Below are 20,176 nucleotides of genomic sequence, written 5' to 3'. Positions count from 1 at the left end.
ATTGTGCTTCCCGGCGATGACGGCGAATTCTTCGGCTGCTAAAAGTTCGTGTTGCGGATGAGCACCAAACGAGGCTTCGTCAGAAACGAAGTCTCCTCCGCCTTGCGCTGAGTCTCCACTGGGCTCTGTAGAAGAGTCGGACGCCACGGAGTCATCGTTACAGCACTGCTCGTCACAGTCATCGCTTGAGCTGTTCGCCGAGGTGGCTTCATCGTCGCCTAAACCGCTCTCCATAGGCTGCGAGTCCTCGTCGGGATGGGCACTGACCGTCGAACTCTCTTGTCCGCTCTCGCCAGAGCAAGCGTCGTCTGTGAATGCTTCACTTCTCCGTCTCTTATAGTTTGCAGACTTTGGAGAATGATCGATGATCCGCCGCGAACAGCCGAGCTCCACTAAGGTCTCGGCGTACTCCTTGCTCACGACTCGGTACTTACTCCATTTGGAGCTCATCCCAAAATAAATGAAAGCAGAAAAGCAGAGCCACCGGCAAACAAAGGAAGAACGCTCGCTGCACTGAACTCGTTCACGCGCAACGAAGTCAACAAGGCATGTGGAGGAGACTGGTTTGTGGATTGCATTCGTTGTCTGTAGTCAGTAATATTTATTGAGCCATTTGGCGTAGATAAAATAAAATGAAAACAAAACCTTCTTAGGATCTCGTCATCAAAATTATAGCACATCCAAAAAAAAAAAAAAAAAGATCAATAAACAGCGAAAGGCTAAGAGAAAAATATGACGTTAAAAGAACATAATATAATCGTTACGACGTCGTCCACCTTGACCAGAAGCGAAACTTGTTGGGTCTTGCCTGTCGGTTCGATCTAAAAAGTGGAAATGTTTTTTGTTTTATATTATTATTATTTTTGTGGGGCTTACTTTGGTGAGAGAAAGTGGCAACAAGAAAGAGAAAATGGTTTATTTCCTTCTGATACCTTCTCTAAACCGTGCTTCCATGAAACGTACGCTTTCGCTAAAACGAGCTTCCATGAAATGGGGTTCTATCAACCACACCCTCTGTCAACTTTATACCGACTCCGTTGGCATACTGGTAAGGGCGTAAGGGTTCCAGAGACTGCACACCCTGTCTCTTTTTCAAGCGATATCTTGTTCGGACGCCACGATCACGTTTGAAACTTCTACTGCTTCTACCGCAGAGTAGCGCGGAGTCCGGACCATGGTGATCTGCCAACACAAACCGCAAGCAAAATTTGGGTTGGTTTCGGTTTCTGTGTGATTTTAAGATAAACAAATATTTAAATATTCTTATATATTTCTAAATTAGTAAGTTTAGCTGTATTTTTTTTTAAATTGTATTGAGTTTTACAGTAAACAATTATATTTATCGCTTAGGGACGACAATCGAAAGGCGGCGCGACGGTCGCCCTTGGCATTTTCTTTTTTTGTTCTTCCTGTTGTCACATGGTGGATGGGCGTCTGAAGACTTCTATTGAAAAACAAGTCTTGCTAGTTGCTTCCAGTTGCCACTCGTCTTCATCACCCGTGCAATTCTACCGCTGGGTAAGTGTTGTTTCTGGTTCGTGTTGCTATCTTTTATCTTGCAATTGCTATAAACCGTTCCCCCAAGCGTCCCAACGAGTGGAAAGACGTGCGGGGTTCGGTAAGCCTAACCACATGTGTGGAATTCGGAGGCATGTGGTTTAAGGCGCGTTGATACCATGCGATGTAAGCAGTCACGCGATGTGACTAGATCGCATCGCAAGAAAATTAGATGGTCACACTGGCGTACGTGATGAGCGAGTCCCTTCCTCGACTAGATCGCATCGGAAAAAGTTTGGTCAGCTAGCGACTGCTCAAATCGCGTCGCTTTTTTTTCCACGATGGTTGCGATGGTTGCTTTTGCGATGAAAGTTATCGCGCGACTAGATCGCATCGCCGTTCTTAACACGCCTTTAAAGACTAGCGGTGTTACTGCACTGGCTACATTGCTCCTCTACAGCTAGTGATTCGTCGCAACCTTGAAATGGCTGACCAACTACACGCTGCATAAATATCCACACAACACCAATTATTAATCCGGTCAGCGTCTGCTCAAATCGCGTCGCTCTTTTTCCGCGATGGTCGCTTTTGCAACGAAGTTATCGCGCAACAAGATCGCATCGCCGTGTGGCTTCAGCAGTTCTTCAGGTCCAATGTCCAAAGCTATCAGTTTGCGCCCATTATGTTCATGTGATAGATGCCTTCTTGGCAGCCACAAATTTGGGACGTTGAATTGTTCTAATTTCCTTATCTTACAAGCTTACAACTCCCAAGTGTGGTCATATTAACTACGATATCAATGGCACAAAATTTGTTGTGAGCTAACGAACGTGACCCTTTCACTCTGTCCCTGCCTCTGTTGTATGCTTGGTACAGGATGGACAGACCATTTGCCATTGTAAAATTCCCCCTCGAAGACGACTGCGTGGCAGTTGTTCCTGTGATATGGCTGTCTGAAGATCGTTCTACGTGCATGTGGCCAGAAAATGGAAGAGCAAATGGAAAAGGGGTTTTGGCCCTGGCCGAACAACGGGCCCTACCAGGTGAAACCGGCTGGGAGCCACATCCAGTTGTTGTGATGACAACATACAGTAAGTAATTACTTTGTGAGCTTCATAACCTTTTCTTGTGACTGCCATTTTACGAAATGGCGGTCACGACTTCAAGCTGGTGGGAGTGTAAAGGCGCTTTCACACAGGCGATGAAAGCAGTCGCGCGACACGGCTAGATCGCATTGCAAAAAATTTAGATGGTCACATCGGCATGCGCGATTATCGAGTCCAACGCCTTCGTTGGCGAGTCACTTCTCGAAAACTCTGGCTTCGAACGCCGTTGATTGGCTCAGCTGCTCCGCGACTATAGTTCGTTGCAACCTAAGAACGAAGGGCGAGGGGAAGACGAACTGGGCAGGAGGAAGCAGACGGAACGCTGGAGAAGGGAGGGAAACCTCCTTCTCTCTTTAGCGTTCAGTCTGCTTCCTCCTCCCCCGCCTGTCTTACCCTCGCCCTTCGTTTTTAGGTTGCACAGATCGCATCGCAAAAACTAGGGTCAGGTAGCGACTGCCCAAATCGCCTCGCTTTCTTCTTGCGATGGTCGATTTTGCTATGAAAGTTATCACGCAACTGGTAGCATCGACGTATGGAACGTGCCTTAACTGAGGCTCAGAATATCATGACTACAATATTTGGATGTAGTAGCAATACTTTTTTCGAAATTTTTTCAAACAGCTCTGAGGACATTCAGAGTAGATCTAATTTAGCTTAGATTTTTACACAGTAGCCAGATTTACATGTGGATGTCATATGTACAAAGATTCTAAGCTGCACACCAGATGAAGGTGATGCATCACTTTTTAAATTGGTGTGCATCAAGTTCTGCACAAAGACAGGTACTTATCTCAAAGTTGGGGTTGGAGTTCTGGTGCCATAGTTTTCTGCTTTTTTTTTGCACGTGAAAGTGAGGTTTCTACATAGGCATGCACGAAACTGTCAGGCTGCGCGTCTTCTGCTTTTTGTCGGCTCTGCAAAAGAACATGATCAAGAACAGAAACAACAAAAGCCTGGCATGCTGTATTTTCTTTTTATTTCCTGGTGTGTTACAATTGCTATGATGTCCACTGTTATCCCACTGCTTGCACGGGAAGCCATGTGCCACTGTGCTGGTGAATGCCTTCTAGCATTTTTTTGTATGTTTGTATGCAAGAGAATTTTCATTTGCATTTTTCTTGGTATTGGTGAGTTTAGGAAGCAAAGCGAGCATCCCTGCACGATTGGGGCATATTTGAGTTACAAAACCTTCGCTTACTCTGTTTTTGCCCTCCTTCACAGCTGCCCTAGGGGCCTCTGCCAGGATTATTTTGGCCATTAAAAGGCCAACTGCTAAGGCACCAGTGCATTTAACTCTAAATAAATGGTTCCATCTGTAGCTTGTCGTTGGACCTCAAGGGGATGGTGAAAATCTCTTATTGCATGGCACATTTCACTTTTTTACCAGAAAAGGGGGGGGGGAGGGGCATGGCATTAATGCTGCCCTGAGGATATGCATTGGCACTGAGTGCCTCCCTTCCTCTTGTGCCTTATTATCTTTGTGCATTCTAGTTCACTTTTTGTTTTCTTCAGGGACTTACCGAAAGGCGTCCCGGAAAATCAACACTGCAGAACATACTTCTGCTCTGGACACCTCCGACGCTTCTGGTGATTATGGATTTCCAAATTTTTATCAAAAGAGCTGGAAGCAAAATAATAGGATTTTCTAATGTAGAGAGTGTGACGCGGTTAGCAGGAACAAGCCTCTGCATGTTTTTGTCATTCAACTTTGACTAGGCAAATGCTATTACCAGGGGTGGGACAGCTGCACGAATTGCCCCATTATCAAACACACAGAATATTCTGCGCCTGGTTGTGGCAAAAATATTAAATCGCCCAAAATTGCACCAATATACCTCAAAAGCCTTTTTTTTTCCAAGACATTTTTTTTATTTACTAATTTAATGAGTTTTCGTATGACGCATGTCATACAAAACAAATGGATCTATGAAACCTTTGGTTTCATAGATCCATTTGTTTCTTGCGAGAAACATTCTTAGCCTACTTTATAAATTTTTGTGTCTGAATCTGGCCATTAAAACCCATTGTAATGCGTTGAGAGAAGTCACGTGTTCAGCTACAACTCGAGCTCTTACTAGTCGAGAGAAGGTACGTTGACCAGAGGGTGGAAGAGAGATGGCAAAAAGTTGTCGCCCTCCTAAGTACTGACGGGTCCCGATGCTGCTTAGCTTCGATGATCGGACGAGAACCAGTGTACTCAGCATGGTATAGCCAAGGGCAATAATTGTAGGATTAAAGTGAAATAAGAATGCCATATTTACTCGCATAATGAAGACATTGTTTTCCGAAAAATTGACCCATATTTGAGGGGGGCGTTCATTACGCAGGGTAAAAGTTTTGCATTTAACACGTCACGCAAATCTCATTTTAGGTGCCAATATCACATGACAGGGTACTGTGGCACGTCTCCACTGACGGAGGTGTGCCCAGTAATCACGCTCTATAAATTGCAAACCTTTTTAGAGCGCTTTTGTTTTGCCTTTTGCCGAAGAAAAAGTGCCCTACATAGCTCACTTCACACGGAACGACGCGACCGTTCTAAGGCATGACCACTTTCACAATATCACTGTTGGAAAGCAAATCACAGACAGCGGCGTGTTGACATCAATGCATCCGATGGACGAAGCACGTCTGGGGTTGGGCTATTCCTCGACCCCAGCTACGCTAGACGTGTGCGCGGCTCGGTTTCACGGTTGATCATTTCCGTAACCATGGAATTGTAGCCATTGTGAGAGTAACTTGGCTTGGTTTGACTTGGCCTGGTAGCTTCGCGACAAAAGAAAATTGGCGGGCTTGGACGCTAGCCGACTAGAGCTAAGTTTGATGCAGGTCAAGACTCGCAAAGCCGAAAATTAAAAATGTGTTCATTATGCGGGGGTAAAAAAAAAAAAGTCCAAATGTTCATGGTTGTTGCGAGGGGTACGTTCATTATGCGAATCAAAACGGTATTAAAACTTACAATAAAGGCGTGTGTGACTGGCAGTTCTGAATAAAATAAGTGCTGCAATTACATTTCACGTAATTGCCCCACAATTTCCTAGTAATTGCTATAATATTTAGTCCTTAGGTTGCTCCAAAATGTGAATTTCTCTGCTTCTAAGCTGCTCCAAAATATTGATTTTCTACTTTAAAGGGGCACTGACACCACAAACGTCGTATTTTTTTTATTGACTAAAACTATGCAAGTGGTAGTTCTCGACATGCAAAAAAATACCGCACCGCAAAAAAAATTTCACCACGCGCGCGCACCTTTTTATTTTTGCCGTCCTTCTCTCCCGACCCTCACCTCCTCGCTTCTTTTGAATTGTGACGTCAAGAACAAAGAAATTTAGAAGCTTTGTAGGCGACATTTCTATAACATTTAATAACGGCCATCGTGAAACATGTTTTTTAACGCAATTGCGAACGCACTACGGCCTTTCTTTTTTTAAACATGAAAAATCGGCGTGCGTTATGATGCCGCGACTGTCGTCTGCTCGCAGGGCGCACACAGGAGCCGGTTTTCCCCCCACTCACCTCCTCACTCCAGGTCTCTGGGTGAATCGGTGGGTTCGGAGCGGAGGCGTGAAAAAAAGTCGACTCGCAGGGGAGCTGAGCTTTTGACGTCACCGCACCGGTGCGGATATCGCGGGAACTTCAAATTCGGCATTTGGAAATTGTTTTTTTACTTCACAAACACAGAGTTCCCAACTTTCAAATTTTGAGGGTAGTGTCCAGGCATCGTTTTCAATCGTTTCGGATAATAAAAAAAAGGATTTTGACGTGTCAGTGCCCTTTTAAGGTGCTCTAAAGTGCCTGTTTTTAGGCTACAAAAATGCTTCAGAACCTGTTTTAGCTGCCCATGCAGTAAAAAGGGTTCATAGGAAACATGACTTAGGCAGCGAAATTTCTGTTGCCCAACCAATTGTTTGCACAATCCAAAAGCGCCTATGTCATATTCGCGCTCACAGTGTCATGGTGCGTACAGTTTGCATGTTTTTTCTTCTAGCCGGCGAGTCCTGCTCAAACAGGAAAGATGTCCCCCGTCCCCGACTTGAAATCCCACCAGCACGTAAGCATAAAAGAATAAGCATTGTTGGTATTTAACCAAAGTGTTGTATACATTCATACAGTGCAATCCACTTATAACGATAATGAGAAAACCCAAAAATTCAATCGTTATAACCGATTGTCGTATCAGTACTGGACTGAGCGTTTCTAGTCTAAAAACTCTAGATATTGATCGTTATAAGCAGGACAATGTTCTATTTGGTATCGTTATAAGTGGATTGCACTGTATTTTTGTGCAATGTTTCATGATTCGAGGTCATTGCATCATTGCACTCCAGACCAGTTACGTGTGCACAGTAACTGTACCTGGTTAGTGCGTGAGCTCTACTGGCCGAAGGGTTTTTCTGCTGGCATTTGTGCTACCCTGCATGGTAACCTTGCCTTCCTCTTTCACTTAAAACACACTCTGCAAGGTGCTCTCGGGATTTAGATGCACCCATGAGAACAAGAAGATAGATCAGATAGTGCTCTCGTGCCAGTACTTTTGCCAGCGATGCATAGAGGAGCGTGAGCCCCCGCAACGTGAACCGTTGGCAGTCTCAGACAAAGGTTGTGACGCCGCACGAGCGGTTGTTAACAGGCACTGCATAGGGTGTGCAAAATGCTAAAACGGCTCGTCACGCGTTTGAATCGTAAAATCAAAGCAGCATCCTGCGTTACGTGCAAGGAAACTGTACTCAATGCCCCACATGTCAATCGAACAAGCATGAAAGACCAAACTGGTGCGTAATCTGCTTTGGCATCATGATCACTTATTTGTTTCTCTGCCAACACTGATAGCATGTACACAGACAATCAAAACTGCCTTCTTACTCTCGAATTCATGTCAAATAAACAAGATTAATCGCCTCGAGATTGAACAGTGTCGCCACCGTGTGGCTGAAATTGGAAACATGCGAAAGCAGGGATACCGCCGTGTGGCGTCTGCTACAGGCGCACGTTCAGAAGCATGAATCTGGACGACGCAAGCCCGTTTCCGGCTCAGCTGAAGCTTCCTTTTTAAACGTTTGATGTTTTTTGTTGTTTATTCTTACTAAAGGTTGTGTTGTATCCTTTCACACGCGTGTAAATTCAACAAAGCGATGAATATTGGGTCGGATGCTTCCATAATCTTAGTGTTGTGGCTTGCAGAACCTTTGGTCTTACATATTTTTGTTGTCTCGAACAATCCATAGCTTTCATAAAACGTTAGATATTGATTGGTGCTGGGGATTCAATAACAAATTGACTCGACTGATCCACCCATCGGACATTGCGTGATGTCTGACGGGAAAATGGGGTGGGCGATATTTCGGAATTTTTGTTTTAGATATTTAGCCAGAAAAATGGGATGGGCGATTGCACGGGGGAAGGCGCCCTTACGGGATTTTTGGGTATGCAGGACGAAATAAATGTACCTCTAAGCAATAAAATGAGCCATACTAAAGAAGATCGTAATTGAAACCAGATAAAGAAGATTAAAGGGCGTCGGTGGCTGGGGAATGCGATCCGAAGGGGGGGAGCAGCCAGGGGACAGACATGGCAGAACCAAGTTTACAGAATTCCCGAAGTGCGGGCCGGGGAACATGGGTTAAACCACAATAGGTCTATTGGGGAGACAACTTCTTCAAGAGAAAAGCATTTGATATCGACTGTTCTGCCTACGTGGCATATCAATTCTTTTTTTATCTCTACCGAAATGTCTTGTATTTAGCTTTTGGGTGCCTTTCCACCACGTCAATCAAACTTCACAAAAGACACAATAAATTACATTTGTGCATTAGGCGGATACCAGCAGTCATGACATTCTGATGAAAAATGGCATTGTCAAACCTTGTTTCCCTTGAACTAACACTGCAGCCTCATCAAGCTCACCATCAAGGGAGAGGACCGCAATACACAAACCCCATTCGCAGCCCCAAAAGGTCAAGAAAGGGCCCAGTGCTGAGGCAATGTGCAATCCATGTTGACAACCTCAAAAAGAAAAGGAGAGGGCTAGCGGTGAGGCCGCTGCACGCAACTCCAGGTTGCACTCCCAGGAGGAGAACTGGGACGTCGAAGGTGCCTGTCATGAAGACAGGGAGGAGGATGTGGTGGCAAGTCGTGAGTCTGTTTATGAACATTCAGATCTGGAGAGTGTGCAGGTTGCAGTGGTTTTTTTATGGCCCCTTCAACGACGGCTTGAAACTAAAAAAAACTCTTAAGGTAAAGCTAGGAGGTGTCGATGGAAGCTTCTCAGTTGTAAAGCGGACCGTATTAATATGCCATTCAACAGAGTGCCATCAAACTCTCCACAAAAATGCTGCTTTGCTCATATTCAAATTTGTTGGTGTATAGCTCTGGAAGAAATTGTAACAAAAAAAACTTGATAACGCCCTATTTCAGAGCACAGCAAAAACAAATTTAGCAAACCACTTGGTAGAAGCTGCTGCTCACATATGGCACCATCATTGGTGCAACAACATACCTAACTTTCCTGGATTGTCCAAGAGACTTTCGAGTTCGGTCACATCTTCTGATTGTGCAAATGCGACTTGAAACCTCCCAAAATACAACCGCAACGTTAGTTGTTTTTTCTTTTGTAGTTGTGGCAGCTGCACGGACCTGGCGTTATCGGCCAGAGCCTCGTTTAATACAGTATGGCCGCATCGATATTGCCAACAGGTTAGCGTGGCTAGGTGATGCTGGCTACCGCCTAATACAAAAGGGTGTATCGGGTGTAATAATTAACTATATTCATCTCGTGCAACCACGCGTATGAGGCGTGCAAGGACTCAATGACTAGGTGGCTTAGACCTAGATCAAACTGTTTGGTTTGCGTTGGAGTTCTGTTCATTGATATTCGGCGTCAGGTCGGAGGATGTCACTCCCTGAGGGGGAAAAGTAATACCTACAAATGTTGGAGTCGGGGACGACTAAATTTGCATGTTTCATGTCGTCAAGGGAACGTGACAAGTTTGTGATCCTGTTCTACCCGCACTTGCGATGTCAGCGTAGCTCATAGAGGTAACATTGATATCGAGGTCCACATCGCCTTCCAGAAGCACTAGGGCTATCTTTGTGTCACAGCAAGTAAAGAAACCCTAAGGTTTCATTAACTTGTTGAAGCGCAAAGGGGGCGTGTCTGAGGGCGGGGGGATTGTGACAATTCCTTGCTACCCCCCCCCCCCCCCCCCCGCCCCCCGGTCTCCCTAATTTCAACATTGTTCATTTGGCAGGCATGCAACAACTTCGGAGCTCTTTCGAGCTTGTTATGCATGCTTTGATCTGCCCTCTGGTTAAGACTCTTGATTTGAAAGGTGGATGGCCCTTCCAGTGTACCTCCGTTGTCGCTCCCGTACATAAGTGTCAAGTGGTAAAAATATGAAAAACCAAGTTATTTTATTCATTGAAAGTGCTTGCTTGTGTTTCAGGTGTCCAACTACGACTGCTCCACCTGCTGCTGGAAGTGCGGCAGCAAAACAGAGACATTCTGAATGAGCTTTCGCAGCTCAAAGAGGTCTGTGAGGGCCATCACGACCGGCTGGGACTGTTGGAGGCGCCAGCAGCACAGGCTGCACCAGCACCAGAGTCTGGTGCTCGCCCAGTCACTCTACCAAGGCTACCAGCCACAACCCTGGAAGAATTGATGGCGGCGGAGGAAGCCGCTCAGGACGAGGCTGTAGCGGAAGCCTTGGTATTTACTAGCCTTTTTTATTTTATATTCTTCGTTACGACACATCATCATGCATTCTTTTTCCGCAGAATTGTGTACAAAGCCTAACTGTTCTTTAACCCCTTCCTTAGAGTCTAGCTGTACATGAGTACAACAGGTTATGGTCATGCACCCAAAGGAGTTGGCATGCATGCAAGCTCTGCAGCAAGGATTCTAACGTAGCACTCACAGTAAAATTTTTCTAAAAAGTTCTTATTGAGCAACATGCAAAGTTCGCACTTAGAGGATTTTAATAAATGAGATTCCACTTTATCACTTGTGAGGAAGCCACATTGTACTTTAGATGTCTCTATTGATTATATGGATCTCTACCATTTTGTTTCTGTTGTGCAAATCTGGCTTACGGTAGCTTTTATTGAGTACCTTGCCTCACTATCACTTCAGCAATGTGAAGCATTGTTAGTTCAATGAAAGCTATCTTGTATTGGGCACATCTCGTGTTGGATTGCTGTGATTCATTAAATAGACACTGCAGACAAAAGAAAACCTTGTTTTTAAAGCAGCCTGATTACAGTCCAGATACCACAAGATGTATTGACCCCAAAAAAGAAAATAGGAGCATAATTAAAGGTGTGAGTCATTCGAGTTTTCCTAAAAAAAAAGGGCTTCCAATGTGCCTAAGAGCCACCTTTCTAGGAATAACTCAAATAAGGCTCAAGGCAATATACTTGCTCCAATGAATTTTCTTCTTGTTTCAACATCTTGTGGTGTGCAAATCATAATCAGCCTGTTTTAAAAAAATCTGTGTCCCCTTAACCCTTTTTAATCATGTAACAACATACTTTCGCCTGTCCGGTCAGAATGCATTCACAGAAAAAAAACAACTCAATCAGCGAGTCGCTGTGTATTCAGCTTTCTTGTTTAGTACAAGCAATATACTTTGAATTTAATGAACTGGCCATCTACTAGTCCAGGGGTGGCCAAACCGCGGCTCGCGAGCCGCATGCGGCTCTTTGCTGGTCCAAGTGCGGCTCCCGAATCCCTCGTGAGGGGACCCCCCTTCCCCCCCCCCCCTCCTTCGCCCCTTACCGCGTTTTCCCAGGAAAAACAAAAAGAAAGGATTACAGTAGAAAGCACACTGCAGCCTGCAGTTCGGCAGCCTTGTATTCCCATATGTACAGTCGTACAGCTTTGTGCCCCCATACGTACAGTCAGACTCTGAACAAAAGTTAAAGGGAAGCTGAAACACTTCTTGAAAAAAACGAGTTGGAGGTGAACTGTGGCGTATTTTTATCCCGTGAATCTGAATATCATGTTCATTTTCCCCGAACATGTAACTAAGCGCGAGGAAACACGAAAAACGTCCGACCAGTCGTGACGTCATACCAGGATCTTTGGGCCGCCGAGCGCGTGCAATTGCAAGCTTGACAGGTATATTTTTCCGCACTGACCCCAGCCGTGACGTCTCTTTCTGACCTTTTTGAAAATAGCAAGAGTGCGCGTGCATAGCGTTGACAGGCGCTGAAGATGCGCGAGAGCAGAGATTCCGAAAACTCCTAGTGTGTCGTCACGCCCCGGGAAGGAGGGGCTTCGGCGGTACTTTAAAAATTAATTTATGCAGCCTCCGTGCACCGAGTTAAAAAATAATCTCGATATTCGTGATCATGGAGGCCGAACGAAGGCCATGGAAGTGCTTTTTCTTAAATACAGAACCGCTTCAGTTTCCCTTTAAGTTTGCCCCCTCCCCCCCCCCCCCCCCCCCCCCCCCCCGCGGCTCTTAGAAGTTCCGTGGTTTTGTTTGCGGCTCTTAGGCCATGCCAGCTCGGCCAACCCTGTACTGGTCTGTGCCAACTCAAGAAGGTAGGGCGAGGAGAAGGAAGGTGGAAAAGGAGAAATCATCTCCCCTCACCAATGATGGTGAGGGGAGAGGAAACCTGGCACTCCCCTCGCCAGCTAGCGGTGCTTCCGTTTCAACCTGTCCCACCTTCCTTTCCCTCGCCCCACCTTCTTAAACTTGAGATATGCTATAGAGTACTTCATTTCTGTCAAAAAAAACTGCTCGTGGTACCTCTGCTCCACTTCTTGAAGGAGGTGGCAGAGAGCAGGCCAGGAAAATGCTCAGGTTTTTCAACAGAAGCTTTTTGAGCCATTGCCTCTGCCTATTTGTCAAATGAAATCGCCCTGAAAACAAATTCCTTCTTTTTCCTGATTGAAGTGACGATGAAAAGGCTTTCATGATAACAAAAATTTCTAATTTTTCGGAACTCGGAGCAAGCATATTCGGAGAAATATGGGGCAATTGTTTCGGATGCGTTCCTTGTGCAACACATTGTTTGCTCCCCAGATTTAGGAAAATAGTGGCTTTTGTGTTCGACAAACCAAGGTAGAATTATTGAGGCTCACTGTGCTCTAGTTAAAGGGTTAAGTAATGTGTCGGTTAATAATGTTAGCCCTGTTGTATCCAGGGGACACGTCTTGAGTGCGTGGCACCTGGAGGAGGCATCACCTATAATTGCTTGTGGCCCTCGTTAAACTTCCTTCATTTAGAGAGCTGCCTTAAGGACTAACATTCAGCCATGTCTGCATAATGGTGAAAATAAAACTAATACCCCTTGAAGTGGCTGCAGTGTACAGTGAACTGAAGAGAATGGACTTCTTCCAAAACCGACGCGCCCCATCGCGGCGAAATACCACGCAGTGCATTCTGGGAACTAGTTGGCCACTCAGTTTCGGTTTCCACTGAGCAGCTTCATCTCATGCTACCCCGCCGCGACCGAACGCGCTGCTTGCGTTTTTGATTATCTGACTTTTTACGAATGTACAATACACTCATTCTCGAGCGATGCAAAACGAAGACCGGGGCACTTTTCTTGGTTCCAAAAACATCGGATATTGTGCGTGCGTATGCAAACGTAGTGAGACGTGTCTTAGTCACCTCATCACACGAGTCCATCTTTGAGCTCAATTTCAATAATCCCGTCTAGTTAGTGCCAGTATACTAGAACTGAAATTTGGTCACCTTGAGCCTTACACGTATTTTGTGTGCGAAACGTCTGCTCCTTGTTACTTCATTGGGCGAAAAGCAAGCCGCATCCTTACAGGACTATCAAAGTTGAGCCCGCGTTGACGGATGAACTTTTATTAAGGAAACGCAATAAATACAACCTCACTACTGCACTAAAGTTACCATGATGTCTTCCTCGTGTAATCATATATCTCCCACTCAAATTTTATGCTGATAGAAGATTAAGTTTTTGCAAACGCTGAGATCGGCTAGCTACGACGGAGGCCCCAACAAGCGTCCTCTACTCCTCTGTAAGCCTTTTTGGACGAGCTTTACTGACGCCCAAGATCTGTGCCTGAACAGTGTGTCTGAAATTGTCTCCGGGATCTTCAGTCAGGAAGAAAGCAAACACATAACAAATAAGTTGTGGCCATTAGCAACCGTCAAATGCGCTTTGAAGAATTTCGTTCGTTTGGCGCACCGCATAGGGGTTCACGCCCGTCTGGCGCACTTCCGGCAAACGGTGCGGCATTCTTCACAGTAGTGCTAGACTTTTGCTTTCTTAAAACGGTTTGTATGTGCGAATGTGCTTATACGATTGCAGGATAACTTTATGCGCATACGCGATGTTGAATATCAGTGGAATACAAGCGGGTGGGGACTTCACTTCGTGCAGTACTGCGGGTCAGCACAGATAACAGATAAGAAGTGTGTTAAAATTCAGCCTTTCAATGGCGCCTCCGAGTTTTACCTCGCGTGCTCAGGCATATTAAGAAAAACAGTAATTGCAAAAAGTTATATTTCGTCTATGGACGCACGAAACAAACTTCCTGATCAACAACACTAATGTAAAGGCGTTGAGCTTGATGTATGCGTACTTATTGGTTGCTACAGGTTGTTGATTCGTACACAAGCGAGATCTCCGAGCTTCGCAGCGCCGAGATTCCCAGCACTGGCTCGTCCACATACCTCGAAACGCCAACAGAAAGGCTCAAATACAAAAATACAACAAGCATGTGTTAAGATAAGCTATACGTCTCGGGCTTGTGCTAAAGCTTCGAGGTCTGGCCATTTAGGTTAGTTTAGAGACCACAAATGACGCTCTCGGGACCAGAAAAAAATGTGTATAATCTCATGTCGACGAGTCGATCGAAACCGAAACCACGTGCCACTCTCCTCCCTGGCCAACTAGTTCCCAGAGTGCAACGCGCGCCGTGTTGCATGCAGGGCTTTATGGAAGTAGTCTATTGCACTGCCTAAATTGCTTCTAGGGCCAGTGAATAATTGACTCGAGGCTTGAAAGCTTCAATCTTTCTAATACTTTCTGTGGAAGCAGATTAGGTTAATAAATGAGTTGTACAGGACATAGGATTTCAATTATTTACCTTTACGACACAATTTCTATATAAAGTTTGCAATATTGTTTTATGGTTATTTCTTATGCTCTTTTGCAGCAAAAGCGGCTCTTCAGGATTGGAGGGAAGACAGACGTGGAGACGGTGGCAAATATAATGTCGCACATAATGAGCCCCCCTGTGCAGGCCTTGTATAGCCTGCATGGGAAAAAAGGAAAAAGAAAGTTCCTGCTGCTGCAACTTTGCACCGTGGCGACAGGTAATATTTCATTACTGAAATTTGTGTTTGCCTCGCAACGTATACAGTGACTCAATCTCCTATTGCACACATGAAGCGACCTGGAAACCTTGTTTGGCTTATTAATGTTCAGCTTAACAGAAGTGACCAAAATGTTGTGCTGTGTGTGTCCTAATTGCCCTTGCACAGTATGAATTCATAATTGAATGGTCTTCAACAATGAAGAACTTCCCACGAAACTTATTTAGCAGACTATGATTTTCCCTAAAAATTCCTTTGAAGTTCCTACCACACTGGCAGGAGCTTTAATTTATTTGGTGTGGGGCTGTACGCATCCTTCTTGGTGCGAAGACTCCATCATTAAAAACATCCATCCTTTCCTTCCCATTGTGACGATGCTTGACAACATATTCTCCTGGCCATGCCAAACTTCCCGAAGGCAGACAGGGCAGTTTTCTTAAATGCTAAAAGTAAAGCAAAAAAAGTTGACTGTAGGGCAGTCCTGAAATGTGAAGTTCTTAAAAAAAAAGCTAAAACACTTTCTAAAAAAACAAAAACAAAAATAAAACGAGTTAGAGGTGATTTCTGACGTATTTTTAACACGTTAATCGTGAACCATTAATCCGAATATTACATTTGTTTTTCCCGAATATGTAATAGACCTATCTCACCGAGCGTTCAGCGCATGCATGACGCCGCCATAACATTAGTTCATAGGAGGCCAACGGCGGTGCACGAGAGGGCTTGTGCTTTCTCGTATCGCGAGAAAACACGAAAAACCTCCAACCAGTCGTGATGTCATAAAAGGATCCTTTGGCCGCCAAACGCGTGTTGCTTGTGTGGGCACGCGTGTGATCGCAAGCTTGCCAGGTATATTCCACGCTGACACCAGTCATTTATTTTTTTAATCTTTCTAAAAAGAGAGCGAGTGCGCGTGCACAGCTTTGATTGGTGCTGAAGATGCGTGAGAGCGGAGATTCCTAAAAACCTTTTGTGACCTCACACTCCAGGAAGGAGGGGATTCAGCGGTACTTTCAAAATTAATTTTTGCATCTTCCGTTCACCAAATTGAAAAATAATCTCTATATTCGTGGTCCTAAACGCCACATGAAGTCGACTTAGTTGTTTATCCTCAAATACAGAACCGGTTCAGCTTCCCTTTAAAGCATTTTCAGGCTCCCAAAACTTAGGCGCCTATTTTTCTTTTCTGGCTGATGGTAACTTTGGGTGTTTCGAGTTAAGTCCAGTCCAGCCATGACTCATTGTAGTTCCTGCAGCAAAGCTCTGAAGAAATGCCACTGTTTACTGACAGCCATCCACAGTCATCCTCCGTTTTTTTTCCGGTAGTTGCAGGTCATTACAAAGTAAACAAATAAACGCTCGAAGCATTTCAATCGCGTCTCTGCTAGCCAGCCGTTCGTCACGAGGGCTTAGAAGGGGCGCATTTTTGGGGAGAGGGGCTTCAACATTGCAAATAATCACGGTACAAAAAAAGTGAAAGCCGTTTACAACTCCCTGTAACACCGAATTAGAGCGCAGCTCTTGAGGAGGAGGAAGGAAGGGTACTGGGGGGTGAAGTGACCTGGGGGGGGGGTCACGTGACCTTGGGGAGTCATCAGTGACGATGACGATGCGGACTCCGATGACGTCATCTGTGATGATGACGATGACGATGCGGATGCCCCCCGAAGTCACGTGACACCCCCAGGTCACGTGACCCCCGCCGAGGTCACGTGACCTCCCCGATGAGGTCATCGTCACTGATGACGTCACCGGCATCCGCATCGTCATCGTCATCATCACAGATGACGTCATCAGTGACGTCACTGATGACCTCACCGGTATCCGCATCGTCATCGTCATCATCACTGATGACGTCATCAGTGACGTCACTGATGACGTCACCGGCATCCATATCGTCATCGTCATCATCACTGATGACGTCATCAGTGACGTCACCGGCATCCGCATCGTCATCGTCATCATCACTGATGACGTCACCAGTGACGTCACTGATCACGTCATCAGTGATGATGACGATGACGATGCGGATGCCGGTGACGTCATCGATGACGTCATCGGGGAGGTCACGTGACCTCGGGGGGGGGGGGGGTCACGTGACCCTGGGGGTGGTCACGTGACCTGGGGGTGTCACGTGACCGGAAGGGGGGTCACGTGACCTCGGGGGGGGGGGGGGGTCACGTGACCGGAAGGGGGGTCACGTGACCTCGGGGGGGGGGGTCACGTGACCTTGGGGTGACCTTGGGGGTCACGTGACCTTGGGATGACCTTGGGGGCCACGTGACCTTGGGATGACCTTGGTTACGCCGACGCCGACGGCGACGGCGACGGCGACGCCGACGCCGACGGCGACGCCGACGCCGACGGCGACGCCGCTCAAGCCGGGAACGGGCCCCTAAGAGCTGCGCTCTAAAATTTACATTATAGTAAAATATTTATTTTTGATAGAACAATAAATAAAGCCCCTAAACACGCCGATTTGGTAATAGGCAGTTTTAGCATAAGTTACCACAGGCTACCGTTGGCTACCGTGAGCTAGTCACTGTATGGGTTCCCAGAGTAACGCATTCCTTCTCTTTTCGCGTTTTGCCGACAACATACTCACTTCTAGCCGATCATGTTTTGGCTTGGTGAGTATCATTGGACGGTAGCAATCACGTGACACAAGCACCGCTAGACTGACCTCCATCATTGCTTCAAGCGGCTCTAATCGCCACCATCTTGGGTCGAGCAAACAACTGCACACACGTACGCTCTACTGCTCCTCGAACGCACGTTTACGCGCAGTCTTTTTCACGTGGTTATGGACGTCAAAAGCAGGGAGGTTGTGTGCATAGCGGCACAATGCCTGCTTGTGTCGCTTTTAGGTGTAGCAGCGGGAGCACATCAACTTGAATTAATGTTTATAAATGTTCGGTAGAGAGAAAATTATGTAATGTAATGTTAATTATCTACGAAAGCTACTCACAGCACCACAGAAGCTCTTGTGTAGCCCATCGAGCAATTCAAGTAAAGCTCTTTCAACATGCTCCAATGCATGTCGCTACTATTGCCTTCATACCCTCGTCGATGTGTGGACCCAAGATTTCGGTGCCATGGTTTCGGTTTCAGTGCCACGCCGCGGTTCTAAAACGAACTTCCGGAGTTTGGTTACTCTGGGAACCCATACAGTGACAGCCGTGAGCACGGCAGGGCTCCTGGCGTGCTGAAAATTGTGCTTCAAAGGTGCAGCACAAACTTCCTGTTGCAATGCTACACCGCATAGTAGCCTAGGATAACAAACTTCCTATCAATATCCATAGTGCAGTTTTATCACGCGTTAATATATATGTATACACTATAAAAACGCGACGGTGAGCAGCGAGTTGGAAGCCTGCGACACAGACATAAATACTGTGAACCCTCCTTTTCTGAGTCTTGGCGGTCAACGCCTGCAGCTCACTTAGAGCACTAATGACCGGGCAATGCACGGACACGATATCTTCATCGCCCTCAAAAATATTCTGCCACAAAGAGTGATCTGACTGGTTCCTAAAATACGTTCGCCTGCCACAAAGCTTTGCAAGTTGAGCTTTCGGCAACCTTTAAGTATCAGCATGCTCGTTTTGCTAACGTGCATCAACATCTCCGCCGTCGGTAATATGATCCTGCCCTAACCACCTCGCATTTCTAGACAAATAAATCTTTTTTAGCGCACTGACCAGCTTCACCGAGCAGGCATACAGGAAATTTTGGAGAATCTATCCCCGTCTCTTCTGCCATCTTGGAACTACCGCCCCGCAACCTGTAGGGCGCTGGAGTTGCGAATAGCAGGAATGCGGGTAATCCTTTGCCACTGCTGTCAACAGAATATTCTCTCCTGCAAACTCCCATTCTGTCGTCCCAGAGTAGCAAGCGTCGTGAGGCAGCCTCGGCAGCTTCCTGCTATGGGATGTTGTGCAGAATCTGCACTATGCTGCAAACGTCTCAGCCAACAAATGGGCGTGTTAAGTGTTTTCTGCTAAAGTCTTTTTCTGCATTTGTTCTACAGGAAACCAACCAAGCATTCCGACTTTGTTCGACATATCCATAAATCCAGTTGTACAGTCGAATCTCGTTAATTCAAACTCGAGAAGGACCAACATTTTTTTTTAATAAAGAAAAGTTTGAATTACTGTGAGTTCCCACCCATTGAGATGCATAGGGTGGGACCTGCATGTTCATTTGAATTAAGGGAGTTTGAATTAATTAGATTTGACTGCAATTGATTTTGCCTGGTCAGAAGCATTGAGCTTTACTAATGTTCAACCATCTTTGCAGCAACCATCTCTGCAAAAATCAAAAAGGATGAGAAGGCATCGCAGGCCATCATTGGCAGATGGTTACCGGGATCGGGAGACCGGGGTGGCGGCAGGAAACGCCGATTCCTCATGACAGTGGGCGAGGATCCATCACAGGAATTGCTTCCACCCATGTCCCCAGCTCAAGGGGGTCTTTAGATGGAGTCATGTAGGGTGGCATTTTTGCGGTGCCTTTTCGATGGACTCTGTCGATTAATGCCATCGTATGGGACTCGAGCTGTTTTGCTATTACTTATTACTTTTTCTCTATTACTTTTTTGTTTGCTTCTACTTTTTGCTTAATTTTTTTTTTTAACACTAAAGCAAGTGTCACACGCTTTCTTCTGAAGCAAAAGAATTACAATTGTGGAATAAAAAAGAAATAAATAGGCATCTTGCTTGTCCCGTCTTTGTGGCCTCTGTCTTGGGTTTTAGAAGTGTTCAGATAAGTTTCACAAGACTACTTGTTCTGAATTCGTAATTTGCATGCAGATGTGCATGGTCCAAAGCAGAAGGGACTTTTTGAACCTTGTAGTTTTTCTATACACGGTTCTGTAAAATAATGGAGTAGTGGATATTCAGGATGCTATGCCATAATACGCATGTCATGGAAAAAATTTCTAACCGTAAGATAGCCAGTGGAGCGCCCGAATAGCTATATGTTGTAGTAAACTACTAGTGATGGAATACATCAAACAATGGCCAAATGTTGGCCGGAATGGTGGTTGGATAATGGCCTAGTATTCGTGTCAATGATGGTCAAAGTTTGCTGAAACGATGGTTGAGCAATGGCCGAACATTGGCTGGAAGGATGGTTGAACAATGGCCCAACATAGGATTGGGTAGTGCTTCCAGTATTGTCCAAGATTATGGCGGTCTTTGCCAATGTGGGACAACCATTGGCTGGAACGTTGGTGTAGCATTGGCCCAACATCGGCACAAATATGGGGCC

At 45.8% G+C, this 20,176-nt stretch overlaps 2 protein-coding genes across 2 annotated transcripts in view; one reads left to right on the top strand and one right to left on the bottom strand.

The window, feature by feature from the left end:
- Positions 1–20,176, bottom strand: part of LOC120840044 (MAM and LDL-receptor class A domain-containing protein 1) — a 129,200-nt gene that overhangs the window by 74,947 nt on the left and 34,077 nt on the right. The window lies entirely within an intron of this gene.
- LOC115326984 lies at positions 1,461–19,598 on the top strand. Its single transcript, XM_042286083.1, has 9 exons — positions 1,461–1,518; positions 2,481–2,588; positions 4,116–4,190; positions 6,592–6,654; positions 8,493–8,735; positions 9,218–9,296; positions 10,046–10,308; positions 14,746–14,905; positions 19,205–19,598. The coding sequence occupies exons 6-9, from the start codon at positions 9,272–9,274 to the stop codon at positions 19,381–19,383; spliced, it is 627 nt and encodes a 208-aa protein (XP_042142017.1). The 5' UTR covers positions 1,461–1,518; positions 2,481–2,588; positions 4,116–4,190; positions 6,592–6,654; positions 8,493–8,735; positions 9,218–9,271; the 3' UTR covers positions 19,384–19,598.

This window comes from Ixodes scapularis, unplaced genomic scaffold (assembly GCF_016920785.2).
Source record: "Ixodes scapularis isolate PalLabHiFi unplaced genomic scaffold, ASM1692078v2 PGA_scaffold6__148_contigs__length_123643588, whole genome shotgun sequence".
Classification (NCBI taxonomy): Eukaryota; Metazoa; Arthropoda; class Arachnida; order Ixodida; family Ixodidae; genus Ixodes; species Ixodes scapularis.
Note: the sequence above shows the minus strand (reverse complement) of the source record. Positions and strands in the feature narration are given on the sequence as shown.

Bases quoted from the DNA above. Each gene is read 5' to 3' on its own strand.
- LOC115326984 (XM_042286083.1), top strand. From the start codon at position 9,272: ATGGCCGCATCGATATTGCCAACAG. The intron at 10,309-14,745 runs GTATTTACTAGC...GCTCTTTTGCAG, and splicing joins AGGCTGTAGCGGAAGCCTTG to CAAAAGCGGCTCTTCAGGAT. The intron at 14,906-19,204 runs GTAATATTTCAT...CCATCTTTGCAG, and splicing joins ACTTTGCACCGTGGCGACAG to CAACCATCTCTGCAAAAATC.